The sequence below is a fragment of the Phasianus colchicus genome, chromosome 6, assembly GCF_987193195.1.
Source record: "Phasianus colchicus chromosome 6, bPhaCol1.hap1.1, whole genome shotgun sequence".
In the NCBI taxonomy this organism is placed as follows: domain Eukaryota; kingdom Metazoa; phylum Chordata; class Aves; order Galliformes; family Phasianidae; genus Phasianus; species Phasianus colchicus.
This window is the reverse complement of record NC_143441.1, coordinates 43,850,155-43,867,905: the sequence shown is the minus strand read 5'-3', so window position 1 is coordinate 43,867,905 and position 17,751 is coordinate 43,850,155. Positions and strand designations below refer to the sequence as shown.

At 39.0% G+C, this 17,751-nt stretch overlaps 2 protein-coding genes across 9 annotated transcripts in view; one reads left to right on the top strand and one right to left on the bottom strand.

Moving 5' to 3' along the window:
- LOC116244367 (uncharacterized) overlaps window positions 1-9,788 on the top strand; it is a 40,414-nt gene extending 30,626 nt beyond the window's left edge. For 5 of the 7 annotated variants that reach the window (XR_016467890.1, XR_016467884.1, XM_090143128.1 and 2 more), the window contains 2 exons: window positions 4,020-6,883; window positions 9,039-9,788. Coding sequence is in view for 2 of the 7 variants with exons in the window: in XM_090143130.1 (XP_089999256.1) it covers window positions 4,020-4,055 (36 nt within the window). In the remaining 5 variants the exon portion in view is untranslated. Of the gene's footprint in view, window positions 1-4,019; window positions 8,861-9,038 lie in introns of all 7 variants that reach the window. The other 2 variants (XR_016467885.1, XR_016467887.1) reach the window with 2 other exon arrangements.
- VIPR2 (vasoactive intestinal peptide receptor 2) overlaps window positions 1-13,121 on the bottom strand; it is a 53,313-nt gene extending 40,192 nt beyond the window's left edge. For both annotated transcript variants that reach the window (XM_090143124.1, XM_031615974.2), the window contains exons 1-2: window positions 12,966-13,121; window positions 10,793-10,895 (exon numbers count right to left, since the gene is read on the bottom strand). In XM_090143124.1, the coding sequence (XP_089999250.1) occupies window positions 10,793-10,895; window positions 12,966-13,019 (157 nt within the window). In that variant the 5' untranslated portion in view covers window positions 13,020-13,121. The remainder of the gene's footprint in view (window positions 1-10,792; window positions 10,896-12,965) is intronic.
- Window positions 13,122-17,751: the final 4,630 nt, after the last annotated feature.

Sequence of the window (17,751 nt, the reverse complement as noted above, 5' to 3'; positions counted from 1 at the left end):
TCCTCCACTGCTTTGTATACTGCATCAACATTTCAATCCCAAAAGGTATGCAACAAATTTATTATATTCCCTACATTGCATACCTTCCCATACTCATTTCAATTAATAGGGTGCATAAAACAACGTAAAGTAGAACCTGGTCAAGAAACCCAAATAAATTTTCATCGTAAGCTAGATCCACTCCTACATCCTGTGCCATCACCACATACTATTTTATTTGTAATAAGGAACCTACTTTTTTTTTCCTGTTTTATAATGCTTGCCATGGCAACTCCCTTTATGCACTATGTCACTTTGTCTCTAATGGCAGCTGATGGGCAGGTAGGAAAAGGGCAAAGAAGTTATTTCCCAATTATTCCATCTCCCATCTTCTGTACTACCTTATAGATAATTTACCCACTGCTATAAATTGTTTGTGTGCATCTTCACAATATGTTTTTTTTCCTGCGAAGTAGGCTGCAAGGTGGCACTGAGTATCCAGGATGTCCTCCAGAAGTACATGGGTCTGAGAACAGAGGTTCATCCACTGTATTTAGTGCAAATCTGCCTGTAAATATTCTTGACTGGCCTTTAAGACTTCAAGCACCTCATCTCCACGGAATGCACTGCTCACTTGTTTAAATTCATATATTTCTAAAGCAGACTCCTAATAATGTTCAGAGGAATTTCACCCTCAAAACATGCATTTCTTCCCAAGAGATTAATTTAGTTGCAGAATCTAGACAGTAGGTGCTTGTATTCTAATCAATCCCGCTCTCATTTGCTTAATGTTGATAAACATTGGTTTGACAAGTTTTCCAATTACTTTGTAGGGGACTATTTACTTTGGTTCATTTAATAACTCTTGACTCCTAGATCAATATATCTGACTTCTTTCAGCTTTACTTTATGGTAAGGGAAACTTAGGACTAGGAACTATGAAAGTGGCACTCTTTCCAGCTGTACTCCACAACCAGCTGAGAAGTTCCTGTTGACAACTCTTTCTAGATTTCTGATCCTTACCTTTTGAATGAATGTTTTTAGCATCTGATGTAGAGTGTAAGGGCTCCTTGATCTTCATAATCACTCTTTCTTTTTCCTGATAATCCCACAGAGTTTGTCCTTTCTAGTGTATCTACCCCTACAGTTGGTTCACACATTTCTTTAAGAACTGGCTTGTGAGTTTTTCTAACCTTTGTTTTACCTGTTTAGCTTATACTCCCTCTGGCATTTGTGCCTTTTTTTAGCATTAGAAATGCTAAATAATAAATAAGGGTTTGTATCTTCTTACCCTTTGAAGTAAACAAAATTTAAACTGAGTTGCAATACTGGATTAAAATTAAGCCTTACTCCTGTGATCTAACACTAGCCTTATGCAAAACAGAAGAATGCAAACCCCAGCCAAATCAGGTCATGCTTCCTTTCCAATTGATTTAAAGCCAGAAAAAACATCAACAACATCACATACAAGTAATCAGAGAGACAAAGAAACTGTTTTCTTCATCTGCCACCACTCATAACTATAGTGGCAAAATGAAACTCTTTTGGCTTGGATAGATCTACTGCCTGAGCCAGCAAGAACAAGTTCTGGAGTACACAATAATAATAAGCAACTTGTGTGACTTCAGACCTTTTTATTTCACCCCAATTTTCACTAACAAGTGAGAGCTGAGATGAGACATCAAAGCATTCATGCACATCTATAAAAACTGACTACTTTCACAGATTTTCTCTTCTGTTTAATAAACGCTCTGTAAGATGGTGGATTTGCTACCATAATCTGCAACCAGCTCAGAAGCCTTTATCAATTTGTATCATGCTATTATATGGACTAAGCAAAGCTTTTGCTAAAAAGGCAGCTGAACAATGTAGACCTCGGAGTGTCATCAGTAACACACACAGACAAAAACAAAAACCCCAACAACCGAATCACTAAACTCCTAAATTCTTATTCAAGCTTCACTTAACATAAAATCTCACATAGAAATACAGTGGTCCAAGTAGTATTCCCATCACTGTCTATCAACACAATTTGCTTCCCATCTTGAAGATAGCTTGTTAAGAAGTAAAACAGTATGCAAATTTTTGATGTTCAAAACATTACAGGTCACAAACAATTTGCACAGAATATATTTTTTACCTCAGATTTTCCTTGGTATTTTAGGACTTTAGAGGCATTTACTGTAGAGAAAAGAATGATAGTTTTCTATACTCCTTCAATCAAACAGATGAAATAACACAAAAGATGCATTTCTACAGAAGAACACTTTCAAATGCATTAACAATCATCAGAGAGAAGTTTGAGTGTTTGTCATCAGAATTCTAAGAGCATTACGCCTCAATTTACATATACTTACAAGTGTATTTATTATTGTACAGGAAATCTGAGAAAACTGCTAAAATGTCCTAAAAGCATTTATATTCACTGAACAACTACAGTGTGATGCTGAAAACTGGTCTACAGCTGAAAGCTGAAATGTGCCTGTTATTGCACACCGTATTGCTAGAAGCTTCTAGAAGAGTAACTGTGAAACAATACTCACATTTCTGGGCTCTCAGCTCACACCTTTTCCCATTCCCATTCCAATTACTACATACTTTTAACAATATTGCAGTCATAAATCATTTTCTTACCAAAACTGTTTATGAACAAGTCCATAAACTTCCATAAGCCTGCCTTTTCCACGTCAGCTTTCCTTCATTGTACAGCATAAGCTTCATCATGCACAACTGAAAACTGCAATTAGTTTCCTGCCAACCTTGGAAATTCAAAACAGAGACCTAGATGGGATTTGTAGGACTAAAGAGCAGATACAGTCTCATTTTACAGTCAACACTGACATATGTGAAATATTGTCAGAGGGTGACAAAGCACTATTGACTTCATTCTAGAACATCTGAAAATTGGTCAGATTAATTGTTCCCTACAATTACCAGGCTTTGGCCTGTGACTGTCAAGCAGCCTGCAGTGCTGTAACAATTGGAAAATGAAGGTGAGGTATGGGGTATGTTTATGTGTCTCTGTGCACAGAGTATCTGCCTTGATGAGCTCCTTCTTTGACTATTTTCTGTCCAGCCATTAAGTCACTCAGTGTTAGGACTTCTGGAATATTATCCATCTCTGCCACACTGCAGAAAATCATTCAGTATCCTCATTTGCTGGAAGATGTGCCCATGTCCCACATACATAGCCTGATTCCTTTTGTCTCCAAAGGATATTAAGCAATTCTCATATAAAACATTTCTATGTGTATAATAAGGTTTTAAGTTTTAGTTTTACTAGTAGTTCCAGTAAAATTTTTAAAAGTTTATTAGAAACATTTCATATTAAAAAAAAAAATTAAGATACTCCAATGTTTATTTCATATAGTCCCTGCAATTTTTTATAGTTATATTTAATTATAAAAACTTGTAAGAATTCTAATTACTTAAAAACATTTTTAAGTTCACTTCTATAATTTTATGCTCACCATGGATTTAGTTTGTGTTTGTATCTAGCTTTAACAACTTCAAGGCTTGAATGTTTTTGTACTTTCACCCTGATATGCACATCTAAACATATAAAACCAGCCCAGGTTTTGCTTTGCCTTGGCGCCCTAACTTTTCTGAGCATATCTCTACTGCCATTCTCTTCATTCCCTTCTTTATCTATTATAAAACTAGCACAGGCAAAATGTGGTTCTTATTTTCATGATGTCTAGTAAAACTCTCTTGCACCCTAAATATAACAACCTCTTCATTTTGATCATTTACTTCCCTGGTGAGAAACTATCAGAATATCCAAGGAAATAACCAGTCTTCCCAGAAAACCTTTTCTCAACGGCTCATTGATCAGCGTGGGCAGAGTGTCACTACCCTAATGCTCTTCATTCCTTTTCCTCCAGATGATACCACTGACGATATTCTTACCTAGTGGTAAAGATATAATTTCCTTGATTTCAATGTTTGGTCTTTAATGCTTGTGATATATCTTCAGATACCTCATAATGAAAGGAATTTTAAAAGACTATAACCTAAATTTTGTTTCTCATTTTTTGCAGTTTCCATATAGGAATATTCATCATCCTTCTACCTGACACTCGGTCTCTCAGCAATTGCTTGTAAACATCTGCTTCTTCACCTCTTACAGTATAACACTGGGTTATCATTTGAAAACGCTGCATATATATATATATACACATACACATATAATAACCACTAGGTGGCACTTTGCATTTGGATTTTAAAATTGCCAATTCAGAGAGAGGTTTAATGTTTTTTTAAACTAAGTGTTCATGATACATGAAACAGAGTGAAAGTCCTTTGAAAATCCGCCAGAAAGTTGTCAACTAGTCTGTGGTTTATTTTTCAGGCAGAAAAACATTTTGATTTTTGTACTTAACTTGACAAAGCAAAACCAACCTCACCTCTTATGGGCAATGTTTTCCAGACTGTAGGTCTGAACGCCACAGCATGTAATTTAGGCTACATGAGAACTTATGAACATATACGGAATGAATTTTAATACGAATTCTAAGAAAGAAAGGAAAAGGAGGGGGTTAAAAAACAATGAGCTAGCAAATTGGAAGCAAAGAAAACACAGCAGAACAGCTTAAAGAGGTAGCAGGAAGAAGACAGTGGCAAAAGCCTTTACTGTTCAAGGTTACTTTGCTAAAATTATCTTCCATGTACTTTTGCCCAGAACCTGAATACATTACAGTGTCCCTGTGCAGCCTCAGCTGGGGATGTCCCAGTCTTTTGTCCATGGTCCCATCCAAGCTCAGGCCTGGGTTTTCAGCTGTGCTGCAGGTGCACATCTTCAGCCTCCCCACAGCCATGCCCATACCTGCCTCCACCTGGGCCCCAACTCACTGCTGTGGCCCTACCTGGCCATTCTAGGGCTTTCTAATCCCAGTTCCCTGCAGCAGGCTTGATCATTACTCCCACCCATGGCCTGATGCCTCCCAGGAGGTGCCTGATGCCTGCAGCCTGCTCTGCTCCATGACCATGGGTGGAAACGGCCCACAAGCTGGCAGAAACATGCTCCTGTATATGTGAGAAGACAGGCTGCAACGCTGTCCAGAAGCACCTCCAATATGCCTGTCTTCAACTAAAATACTCTTGTGAAACTGTGCACAGTGTATACAAGCTCTGATTAGTCAGAAACACAGAGGAAATAGAAATATAAACTTTAAATTACTGATCAACAGAAAGGAGTCACGCACAGCAAACAGAATTTTGGAAGTTTACACACACTACAGCAGACTGAACTAATAAACATCAAAACAATAGATTTTAATCTCCTATTGACCTAAGACATTTGCCATTTACAGATTTTTAAAAGCCAGTCTTATTAGTAGGAGCGTTAAAAATTGTGTTCTTGACGCTTCTTGGAGTATTACTCAAGTTTTCACTTAATGAAACATTTAGGAAGTACATTATTTCCTTTCTGAAGAACAGCTGCCCATCAGAAAACCAAAAACCTATAGGTCGATTTTATTTTTTAAGGTAATTCACATTTTCTTACAGTAATGTAATGAAATATGCATGTTTTTCCATTCAAACTTCCTACAAAGTAAATCTCACTTTCCAATTACTTACAACATATATACAGCGTATGTTTTGTGTGAGTAGACAGCATTCCCACCTCACTACATGAAAATAATTTTTTAATATACTGGAAAAACAATTATTATATAGTCAATTATAGTATATATAGTCAAAGCTGCTAATACCATTAAATATCCATCTCTTTTTCATAGAAAATTCACCAGAACATATTAAAATTAAAGTTTGGATTTGTAAAGATTGGAGCTATACATTTGTGTACATTATTCTCATCTATGAGCTATTTGTTGTACTAACTGGTAATTTTTTAGAGCTGTGGTATTCAGAATTGCTTCTTCATGATATGTGGATGTCATGGAGAGTAGCCTGCCAGAGAGGCAAAGATGTCTTTACCAGGACTCAAATTCAAAACTATATAGGGCAGATTCTGTAAGAATCTTCCAAAAACAAAATTAATTCTCTTACAGCTGTACAACTTATTTTTTCAGGGCTCCAATTATTAATATCCATTGCTCACTTTCTATTTCTATTTCTACTGTGTCTTTTGGGGACACAGGGATTTTAGACCTTCAAAATTGCAGAATATACCTGTGGCCACTCGATGCCTCCTTTCTTTGAAAAATACATTTCTTATTGTCTTAACTCTTACTAACTTCATGATGTGGGATCTGGAATGAGGCTGACCAGGATATTTTCTTGATCTTTGCCATTTATTACACATTAGTTAGTTTTCAGTAGGAAGCTACACTTCCCATACCTGCTTTCATTCAAAGTGCTTTCTCACCTATGGTCTGGCTCCTCATAAGAGTAGCCAGCTATTTTCTGCTCTGAAATAATTAAGTATAACTTTCACCATAGAAAGTTTTACATGGTTCCATTAACAGGGACAGTTCAACATGTAATTAAAACCACGAGTAACTAAGCATTCACAGCAGACCCCTCAGCTCCTTAAATATTATAAAAAAGTGTGAACCAAAAAGCAGCATGCTTGTACTACAAGCAAGAAAGGCAACAATTCAGATCTGAAAAAGTGTTCCTTAACAACCAACTGGTGCTGCATGAAAGAAGTTCCATGGTCCAATTATCATTAAATTCTACATTTAATGCTACCTCAGATAAATCTGAGCAATGCTGCAGTCTAACCAAAACATAACCCTAACTACTGAGCTGACAATCTTGCCCACAGCAGTGGGTTTGGAGCTTGAGGATCCTTAAGGTCCATTCCCACCTAAGCCAGTCCATGATTCTACTGAACACACCTTACAGAGCAAACAGCTGCAAAAACAAACACAAACTGACAGAGGACCCTGAAAAGACTGGGAAGACCCAGCAAGAGAAAGACCTCATCCAGTTTTGTGTAAGTCTCCAACATAAACAAGAGAAGAGAGTGATCTTCAGGTTGGCATAGTTACGCTCACAGTCAGTCCTTCATTTGTGCAATACAGAGATATATACATGTGCGTGAGTCTGGAATGCAAGACAGACACCTTCCTTACTGGAGAAATAACCTTAATAGCAGAGGTTAGTTAGACAAACTAGCTTTTGGTCCACTAGAATATTTACCCCACCATTCTGAAGAGCTTTCAGAGAAATTCGGTGTTGGAATCACTGAAATTCTACCGGTTGTGTAATTCCAATGATTAGATTAGGGTTTAACTTCTTTTTCCAAAGCCATTTCTATTTCCACCTGTATTCTTTCCTCAGTGTTAAGATGTCATATTTAAAATAAATATGTTTTCTGGCAGTCAGGTCTCACAAAAATGCATTTGGAAAGCAAGATCCAAAAAGACTCATTTAACTGCATAGCCATTCAGTCCAAAATGAATTAAAAAAAAAAAAAAATTCTGTCTTTCTGTTGTAGAATCCTGTTACAAAGTCTATGGATTTAGTTTTAGCATTTTGATTGTAAGAATTCACTTTTCACTTAAAGGAACAGAAATGAATCAATTGTTCTGTAAGGTAAAATTCTAAATACAGAGGAAATACCAAAATTTGCAGTCAGCCAATTTTTACGTGTGTGCAATTTATATAACAGGAGCTTTCTATTTTATTATAAAAACACAAGGCATGGGTAGAAGGTAAAAGATGAAATAGTGTTTTCTCATAGATCTCAAGGTCCATAACTTGTAAGCAATTTAGAATGGAAATCACCTGCCCTCCAGAAACAAGATGACAAAAAACCTCACCCCACTTCTCAGGCTTCCAGCTTAGGTGCATCTATACCTTGGGAATAAACAGATGAGGATGGAGGCTGTCTTTATTGAATAAACAACTAGATTTGCTAGAGATCACCACACAGGCAAAGGCCCTAACACAGACCTCTGGAGAGTGGCTTTTTTCCCCTCCATGGAGTGCAATGCTCTCCACTAACAGAAGAGAGGCTAATGCCTGAAATTACCCCAAAGGGTGCAAAGTAGAAAGTTATGTACTTTTAATATATCATTAACATTGTTCAAAGAAGCATTTATACAGTGTTTCCATGCAAAACCCTTATTAAACCTTGAAGTTGTTGCCTTATTAAACCATGAAGTAAGCGAGGTCTTTGTGGACTTCATAGCCAATGATTTTAACTCAGTGAAATTCTACAGCATGTTATGAGGCAGATGACTATAACATCATTTTATGACGTAAAAAAAAATACCCACTATCATTAAATCCTTCTTCTATGTATCCCTATCACACAGCTGAGAATAGTCAGTATACATACAGTATTCCTAATGTAATTACTGTCCAGACCAAAGAAAAAACTGCCTGTCCCATAAAACTCAGCAGTTCCAAAATTCATTAGTGGTGTTTACTGGTCAGATTCTGGAGCATATTACACACAGATGTGAAGGCCACACAGCTGCTCCAAAAATTAAGAGAAAAATTTTAATATCTGCTTATTTGATAACTGGGGCCCAAGCCTCCCAGTGAACCTTCGTTTCCAAATCCTAGACAGAACCTTGGGTTTCACTGCAACTTTTGTGAGGCAGGTAGCATTTGCTGAAGTCAGAAAAGCGTGACAAGGATATATATAACTACCTTTCTCATTCAGGAAAAACTGAAGTGGGTTTTGTGGATTTATTGTAATGAATTGTGTTTCAAGTGCAATACAAGTTTTGGGTGAAGAGCTAGGGCTTGGACTAGTTCCAGCTTGCCAATTTTCATTAGTAATTCTTCTTTATCAGCAGTCAGAACATCGCTGCAACAATCTGCACGTCCCTGCTTTAATACTCCTTACATCTCTGTATGAATACAGAGTTTATTAGGAAAATAGGAACACAGAGAGAATTAATATTTTAGGAAGTGGATGCTTCTGACATAGACTCTTCTGGACAAGTTCTTAATAAAGGTATCTATAACACAAAGCATAGGATATGTTCTATTATATCAAGCATACAGTTTCTAAGGGTTCATTGCAATAGGGGCTGCATTCCAATCTTCTCTGAAGTGGAATATTCCATTTGTTTAAGCCAGGCATTCAATTAAATATATAAACCCTTCCACTGCTGTATTTTCTCTACCTGCAGGGCTGAATCAACAGCATCAGACATACAGTCTTCCAAGATACAAAGTCCTTACACAGCAGTTTGCCGTCAGGAAGCCCCCATCTTTCCCACTCTGGCAATATTTCTGCCAGAAAAGCCTTCTTCCCCAAGGAAACCCAAAATAAAACTGTTGTGTATGGCAAGGATTCCCTTGGAGCAGCCTAGTATCTGGATCACAAAAACAGATCATCAAGAAAGCCTGACTTTCAAAGCCTTATAATAGCTAATAATGTGTTTATTAATTCATCATTTAATTCATTAAGCAGGCCAATAATTATTTATCCATCTGGCTTCACACTGATATTATTTGTGTAACAGCCATCTATCTTATCACTCATACAAATAAAATGTAAATGATCCATTTTTATTACAATAGTTTTAATTACTGATCTGGATTAATCAAAAATAGCTTGTATTAAAACACAAACTACTGATGATCCTTTTAATTACTTTATTGTGTATGAATTGGTATTAGAATATACACTGAGGAATTTACACTCTCAAATCAAGAAGTGGTGTTGAGAAGGGATCTTGATTTGAGATTGGTGTTTATGCTCATAGGACATTGCTGGTGGCAGATCCTTGAGGTACCGTCTTCAGACAGAATTCAAAACAGATTATGGAAAAACAAATACACCACATATCATCTAACAGAACCAAGGGAAAACTACTGCACTACAAGAGCTGCAATCTTCCAAGGAGCCCAGTTATTCTGAGATGACATATACCTGGACTACAAGAGAAAAAAGGCAGGACATCAATGATCAATTTAATCAAACTAATTTGAAACAACATACTTACAACCACCTGAAAACTGTTTGACAACAGAAATCTAATGATGTGTCATTACTTTGCAAAAATCAAGATCTTCTTTTGGACTTAAAAACATGTAATTGCTCATAGACCTAAGATCTCCCACTTCTTTTCCGGCACCTTGCTGAAAACTCACCCTTCCCTTCAATATTTTACATGTTACCAGAAGAGCACTGGGCACGTAATGCATGCAAATAAAGCATTCCAAGAACAACTTTACCCTGCTCACACGTTCTGGAATACTGTTTACAAAAGATAACTAATTATAAAACACTTATACTTTTGCTAGTTTAAAAAACAAAACAAGCAAACAAAAGCAACACAGAAATTCAATACTGACTTCCAACTTTCCTAAAAAGCCCAAACTTTTAACAAAGTTCTGCCTCTTCTTCAAATAAAATGCAATATAAATACATAAAATAAAAGATAAATTCTTCCTTTCCATTTCAAATTACCATTGGTTACATTTGCAAAGAAAGTAAAAACACTACAGTAACATAGTAAATTAATTTTCTGAATGTAACACTACTGTCCAATTTTTCCTTTGCATGACTGTGGTCTTCTTGGGGTGAATGTTATCTTTTGCCTACATCATCTTCTGCCTGCTAAACCCAGTGATTCTGCCACTAGTATTTTACTTTCAATAAGTTCTGGAGAGAGAGACATTTGGAACAAGGCTTTTAGCTTTTCCTCAGACTTGTTCTTCCCTGTCACCACCAGCACGCAGCTCCTCTGCCCGTGCAAAATACTATCAGCAACATAGCATGAGCATACACTTTCTCTCATTTAGCATCACACCCAGTGCATGCCCAGCCTGGCACAATTCTCACCTTTGCTCAGCTGCAACTGAGCGAGCAAAGAAGGTAAAGGGAGAAAAATCTGATACTCTAGTTTTCTCTACATTATTGTTCATCTTTTCTTACCTTTGTAGTCCACTGGTTTTGAGTGCTTTAAAAGTTCCATGCACTTTGTTTCCTCCTTGTGAATCTCCAGCAGAAATCTGCATTCTGGATGGACACCAATCACCTGTGTCAAATTAACAAAGAGGCCAGGGTCTTGAAACACAAATCAAAATGCTTTATGAAGGATGCAACTACTGATAATGAAAACCACAACTTGAACTGATGCTATTTTTACCCAAGTATGTGCTGGACATTTCACACACACAATCAGTGCCCATTTTGGCTTCTCACAGAAGGACTTCTCAGAACAAAATATTAAAGTAATGCACCAGAGCATTTAATGACTTCTTCATGTCGCGTTCCAAGGCCAACTGTCATTTACACAAACACACTTAACTATCTAGTGAATTCACTAATGCTTCCCTTTCTCCAGAAAAGCAATTAATTAAACGGAAGCAGGAAAATAAACATAATTACTGCTTTTTTTTTTTTTTTTTTTTTTAACTTTATTTGAACATGTGCTCTTTTATTAAGTCAGGAAACTGAAAGTTTAATATGAGTGACAGAGCATGAAATTGGTCAGCCTGTATTATCTTTGACATGGTAAATCTTGATTTTCTTTCTTTTTCCACCATGTATACTTTATCTCCTGAAGGTCTCAGAGCATGATTGTTTGATTCAAGCAAGCACTACATGGAAAAAAAGCCTTCCTTTTAAAATCCTATTTTTAAAGTTTTATTCACTTCATTCACTTATAGATCTGGCTCTGCTTATTTATGTTGATGGGAAGAGACAGGGATGGAGATGGGAGACAGAAACAAGGCACCAGAAACTGTACTGATATCAGCTGGATTCTCAGAGATCATAATGAAATAAAACATCAATATGTGTACCTCAGTCATCCAGTCAAAAGACACATATCCCCACAGTAGAAAGAAAAGAGAGGTATCTTTCCTCCTTTTTCTAGGAGACAGTAGCAGAGTCTGGTAATAGTCTATGATTCATCAGACACAACTTTTTATAATGACAGTAATTGATTAATTAATATGTGACTGTAGATCCAAGAACCTTGGACCCAGAGTTAGGACTGAGAACCTGTTGTCCTACAGGCTCCTGGTAACCAGGTGTGCAGCTGTTTAAAATGCAATGTGGTGACCATAAGCACAGCAGGGGCTGCTACAAAACTCACACTAATGTCTTTTCCCCTCCAAACTAATCATTTCACCACCTACAACACCAGAGCCTTACCTCCTTTTACCATATTATGACTATTTTCATTCTATACTTTCAAGCAGATTTCTTCAAGGGAGTTTGTCCGGATCCTTAAATTAGGATTTCTAGCAGTTATTATAGAAAGCTAAGAGTTAAACTGAAGATATCATTTTGCTACGTACTGTCTGCTCTCCAGATAGCTCCTATTTCTAATGAAGGCTTTAGTAAACGTAGTAACTTATCTACATTTTCCTTTCACGTAACAGATTTTGGAAAGAAAAAAAAAAATGCTTTCCCAATTGCAAACATTCAGTAGATCTCTTACTCATCAAAAAGTGTTATAATTAGCAAGTCTGAGGAGAGCGGGTTCCACTGCACAGAAACGTTAAATAATTGACGAGCAAATCAAATCAGCTACTGAGATGAAGAAAACTTGCAATCCGTGACTTCGACCTCTGGCACTTGAGGAGTAAGTGCAGCTTCCCGCTATCAGTGATCTATAGCAAAGATTACTTGGACAACATCAATTTGCTCACGCTCAAAGGCAATGCAACATCACTTTTCAAACACAGAACGTATGCCAAACCGTAGCACTGCCCAGCACAGAGCCCAGCTGCCCCCAAAGTACCTCTCCAGGCTAAGGAGATGGGTGTTCCAGCCTGACAGCGCCCTGTTACCCGGGATCCCAGCAGGAACGCCGAGGGCACTCGCTCACGGCCGGTCAGATACGCGCATCGCCCTGCTTTCCCAAGAGCAGGTTATTTGTAAGCAGGGATTAGACGCAGACGTGAACGGAAGGCATCTTAAAGGTTTTCATACTCGGGCTGATTTTTACAGCAGCGCCCGTGAAACACCTCGGTCCCGGCGGGGCAGAGCAGCGCCTTCTGCTCCAGCCCCGTCCGCGGCTCCCCTCGCAATTCCCGCACTCCCTGTCACGACGCACCCTCCCGCACCTGCTCCGCCTGAGCGCCCGCCGACTTACCCGCCGCAGGTTCCAGCTGAGGGAGAGGAGGAGGAGGATCGGCAGGTTCCTCATGCCAGCCGAGTGCCGGCGGGCCGCGCTGCCCCGCGCCGCTCCGCGGGCCCCCTCGGAAGGCGGCGAGCAGCAGCCGGGTCCCGCCGCCGCACCATAGGGCCCGCGGGGCGCCCAGCCGAGCCCCTGCCCCGCGGGCGGCCGCCGCCCTGCGGCTGTAGGCGGCTCGCGCACCTGCCCCCGCCGGCCGCCCGCTCCGCCTGGCAGCTCCCGGCCCGACTGAGCCCTGCCCGCAGCCTCGCCGCGTTCAGCTCCTCCTCTGCGCTCCGGCTCTCTTACTCCCGCTTACTTCTCAACCCCTCTCCTCCGCTTTTCTCCTCCTCCCTCTTCTCGCCGCTCCCGCTCCCTCCCAGAAGAAGCTCGAGCCTCTGCCCTTCGACGGGACGTCCCCCCGGCGCCCTTCAGGTGCTCCCTGGGGCTCCTGGCAGCGGTCCCGCTCTGTGCCAGCCTCCTGCTGCCGGAGGAGCCCCTCTACTCGTACAGAGCAGCCCTCGTGGCCGTCGCAGACGCACGGAGTGCCGGCTGCGGGCACAAGCAAAAGCACAAACCCGCGTACGGGTGTAGGATGTGCCAAGAAGAGACCGGGCAGGGCAGCCTTACTGCCTCACAAGACATGTAAAATATTTAATTTAGTGGGATTCGTGTGAGCCCATGCATGCTGCCTCAGAAAAAGCAGAGTTCGTGAGCTGGCTTTGAGCTGCGAATGAGAATAAATTAGATTTGTTTTTCTGCTGTCTTTATATGTGCTGTAATTTCAGTGGTATATATTGAGAGGGACTGAGCAGGCTACGTAAAACTCCTGCACAGTCTTTTGCCACCCAAAATAATCAGCTATAAGCAGAACCAAGGACACTTCTGAGGCAAAGCTGAAGAGAATATTCATATTTTTAAAATCGATTTGCAAAAATGTTCTTCATATATTAATAACAAAGATCTGATTATCACCTCTGTGATGCCATTAAGATGAAACACTACGTGTTGTACAGAGCAGTGTTATGACCTGTGTGCTGAGAGTAGAGGGAAATATTAATGTAGAAATAAAGACTTTTTGTAGGACGGCGTATCAGCAAGTAATGAAAATATTTTCACTGTAAAAGAAAATTGTACCCCCTTTGGATTGAATTTGATCTGTACATGACAGGTGAACTGAAATGTCAGATTGCATCCACTCCTAAAACAGCTGCTCTGGAGGGGAACCAACCTATGCCAATACCTCTCAGCCTTCGGGGCAGATCCACAGATCAAACCTCTTGGAAATGAGGAACTACACATTGCAAGGGCCGGGAACTAGAAGATCTTTGAGGTCTCTTTCAACCCAAGCCATTCTGTAATTCTGTGATTCCTGAGACTAGTCTGAGGTTCCTCTTTGTTTTTCTAGTTGTTGACACATGCTAACTAGGGGTGCTCTTTCTTCTGAACCATCAGGTTCTGCATTCTCAAAACCTTTTACCCCGTATTACAGGAATTTGATGTCTTACTATTATTTCAAGTCTTTGGAAAATCCTTATTTCTTTAGAAGTTACTGTGCTTCGTGATGAATGGCTCCCTGCTAAGAAAATAGTCATTAAATACAGTTTCTGAGTGAAATTTCAAAATCTAAAGGCTCTTCAGGTACTTCAGCAGTAAACCAGACAGCAGACCCTTATATAGAGGAGCTGTCATGCAGACTGTCCACCAGCAGAACTGCCTCAGCAGCTGATACAAGAGATGCCAAACACCAAAACCCAGTGTTTGATTCTTTCAGCAAATGATTCATGAGTCTGCTGCAGCTGAGAGTCCTGGGGAAACCAATTAACAAATCAGTGTTAACATTTTGAGTAGAAACATTTTTGGAAACTGTCATTGTTATTCCTTTTGTGGAATGACAGAAACTTATATCTTGGGTATAAGGCAACCCACATATAGCAGAGAAGTTTTGAAAGTTGTGTCTGTTCCATCAGAAGATTGTCCAGAGTCAGATTTTTGTGGTATTCTGTTTTCAAAGAGTCAACATTTTGAGACAAAAATTAAAATTATCAGACATTTCCAAGACATTGCTTCTGTCACTATTCCCAATGACTCTTTGACATGAAAGAGACAACAGATGAAAAAAAGATGAATCATACTAATATTTTCATTTAGATATAGCTAAGTATTTTTGTTTTTCTTTTTTGTCCGAAGAGGACAAAACGTATTCACAGATGAAGTCTGGAGAATGTAATTCAAGTTATTTTTGCTTAAACATAGCACAGTTCAGTGCACTGTTCCAGCAGCTGAAGAGAAAAAAAATGAAACAAAAAAAAAAGAACTAAAACAGCTGTATGTATGGAGATATACAGAAATTAGACTGATACTCTTAGGCAACTGAGAGTGGACGGTGTTAGGAAGGAAGCAAAACATATAAACGTAGGCAGTCAGTGTAGACTTGTCATTTCCAGGAATGTCCTGGTAAATTTGTAGGATAGATTAGAGAGATTTCATGGAGGTCATGGAGGTGCCCTCTTGGCACAGACTGCACTGACATGTAGGAAGAGCATGAAGTCCAAGAAAGAGAGAGAAATTCCTCCTCTTCTCAAAGCAGATGGTGAAAAAGTTTGGTTGAATTGGATACTGCTTTGTATCAGCAGTGCCCCGGTGTATAGAAACGGCAATAACATGATCATGGAAATTTTAGCAACAGATAATGGTCCCATCAATTAATGTCAAGGTCCCATGAGCTCTCTGTTCCCATAACACTTGGAAAAGACAAAAAGTTTTCTCACATTCCAGATGTTGGAAGAGTCTGCCTACAAAGAAAGATTTGTAGTAGTTACTGTACCAATAACAAGTACTTCCTTTTCTGTACTCTCGCTTCAGAAACCTCTGTTACATGGTGTAGGCAATCAGTAGTCAGATTTTTGCAGGCACATAGAGAAGCTGACAGCTTTCTGTACTGAAGTGATTACATCGATCCCTTTTGAGCTGAAGCCTTATTTATGTTGTTTGTGGAGTTCAAGATGTTTTGAAAATGTCTATATACAAATCATGCTCTTGTCTTTGCTGTCACTGCTTGAAAGTTTTCCTTTTCTTCAACCATCTAAAAAGTATTGTTTACAGAATTCATACCATACATTTTCCCCAAATACCCAATCAGCATAAAGAAACCTAGGATTTTCCTCAAAATGTGTACAAGGTGTCTTGGACCACGTGACTCTTTCAGGACTGGTGACCTTAAGTTATTGTACATGTTTCTAGTTCTACTTTCTAGAACTCGGAGGGACCTTTGTCTCAGTATAGAACATAGACCTAGGTCAAAGTCCAAAAGGAGTGCTCTTCACAGTAAGTCTTTGTGAGATGTTCTTAAATGCCCCAAGGTGCACTATTCTGTCGTCTTGTATTTCATTAGGCCTCGTTTTCTGCAGTGCATATGTGTAAGGGAAGATTTCATCAGCAGTGGAAATGGTATTTAGAGAGGGTTTCCATGAAAAAGGCAAAATTTGCTTGTGCCTTTCAGGTACTATTGGTAGGAGCTTTTATTTTGTAGAAAATGAAAAAAAAAAATCACATCAGTATTTTTTTCTGAACTGGTAAAATGTGATATTATTGAGCCTGTTTCAATTAACCGATTGAAGCACAATACAGAAGCTGCCTTTTCTTTGTATGGACTTCCATGCCTGAGTGGAGCCAACAATTTGTGTCCTGCTCATGCCTGTGGGAATTCAAACCTTGCCCAGGCTTCAAGGGGCTGATGACCCTATGAAGAGCATCATATTTGTTGCTACTGTGCAACAGGTGACCATCTGTACCAAATGCAGTAGTTGCTGTCAGAGGTGAATGTGATATGCAGATTCTCTGAATAAACAAAAGGAGTTTTAATTGTTGTCTCTCATCTACCACTCCCATCAGATGTTCACATTCGAAAAGTCCTCCTAATTATTTTGAACTTTTGCAGTCGTTGTTGGTCATTGTCTGTCTACATTACTTGTTGAATCCTATGGTTGTTTCATAAACAAAGAAGCAGTGCTATACAGAAGGGAAAGTTTTCTTAGGAAAGGCTGTACTTCAGCATCAACAGGCATGCCCTGCTGTCTCTAGACATGAATAGTAGTTCATACTATAGCTTCAGGCTGTAGTTGAGATCATGTCTGTTAGTGGTAATGCTTGAACTGCTCCATGAACTGCTTTTTGTTTGTTTTCACACTGGCCTGCAAAATGGCAGTTTACCAATAACAGCCTAACAGATATATCCGAACAGTACACTCACATAAGCAACAAAATAATGACATGAAGAAGTCTTCAAAGTCTCCAGAGAGATCTTTCTATAATTTGCAAGTAGCTTGGCTACTAAAAAAGAAAAAAAAAAAAGCGTTTCTACAGATTAGAAGTACAAAGAAGTTCTTTAAATATAAAAAAAAGGGGGAAAAAAAGGAAGACTTCATTTTGCTATGCTGATTTCAGGACTCCAAATTGTATAAGCAGGTGTCTGTAACAATGAAGTCTTCAGTCTGAATGTAGCACAGGGATGCTGTTTGTGGAAGATTTAGTGTGTAGTCTATAATAGACTTAGTGTAAATTATGCTATTTCATACTTTCTCCCTAAAATTGGTAAGACTCTCAAGTCCTCTTTGATTTCAAAAGTGTCTTTTCAGTGCAAGACAACTTTTCAATTTTTGTGACCAGGGGATTCTGTTTTTCCTATTTCCATTGTAAGCAGATTCTTCTATTAATATCTATTGAACATGCTAAATTGATGGGTATTCTGTTGTATTAACATGGC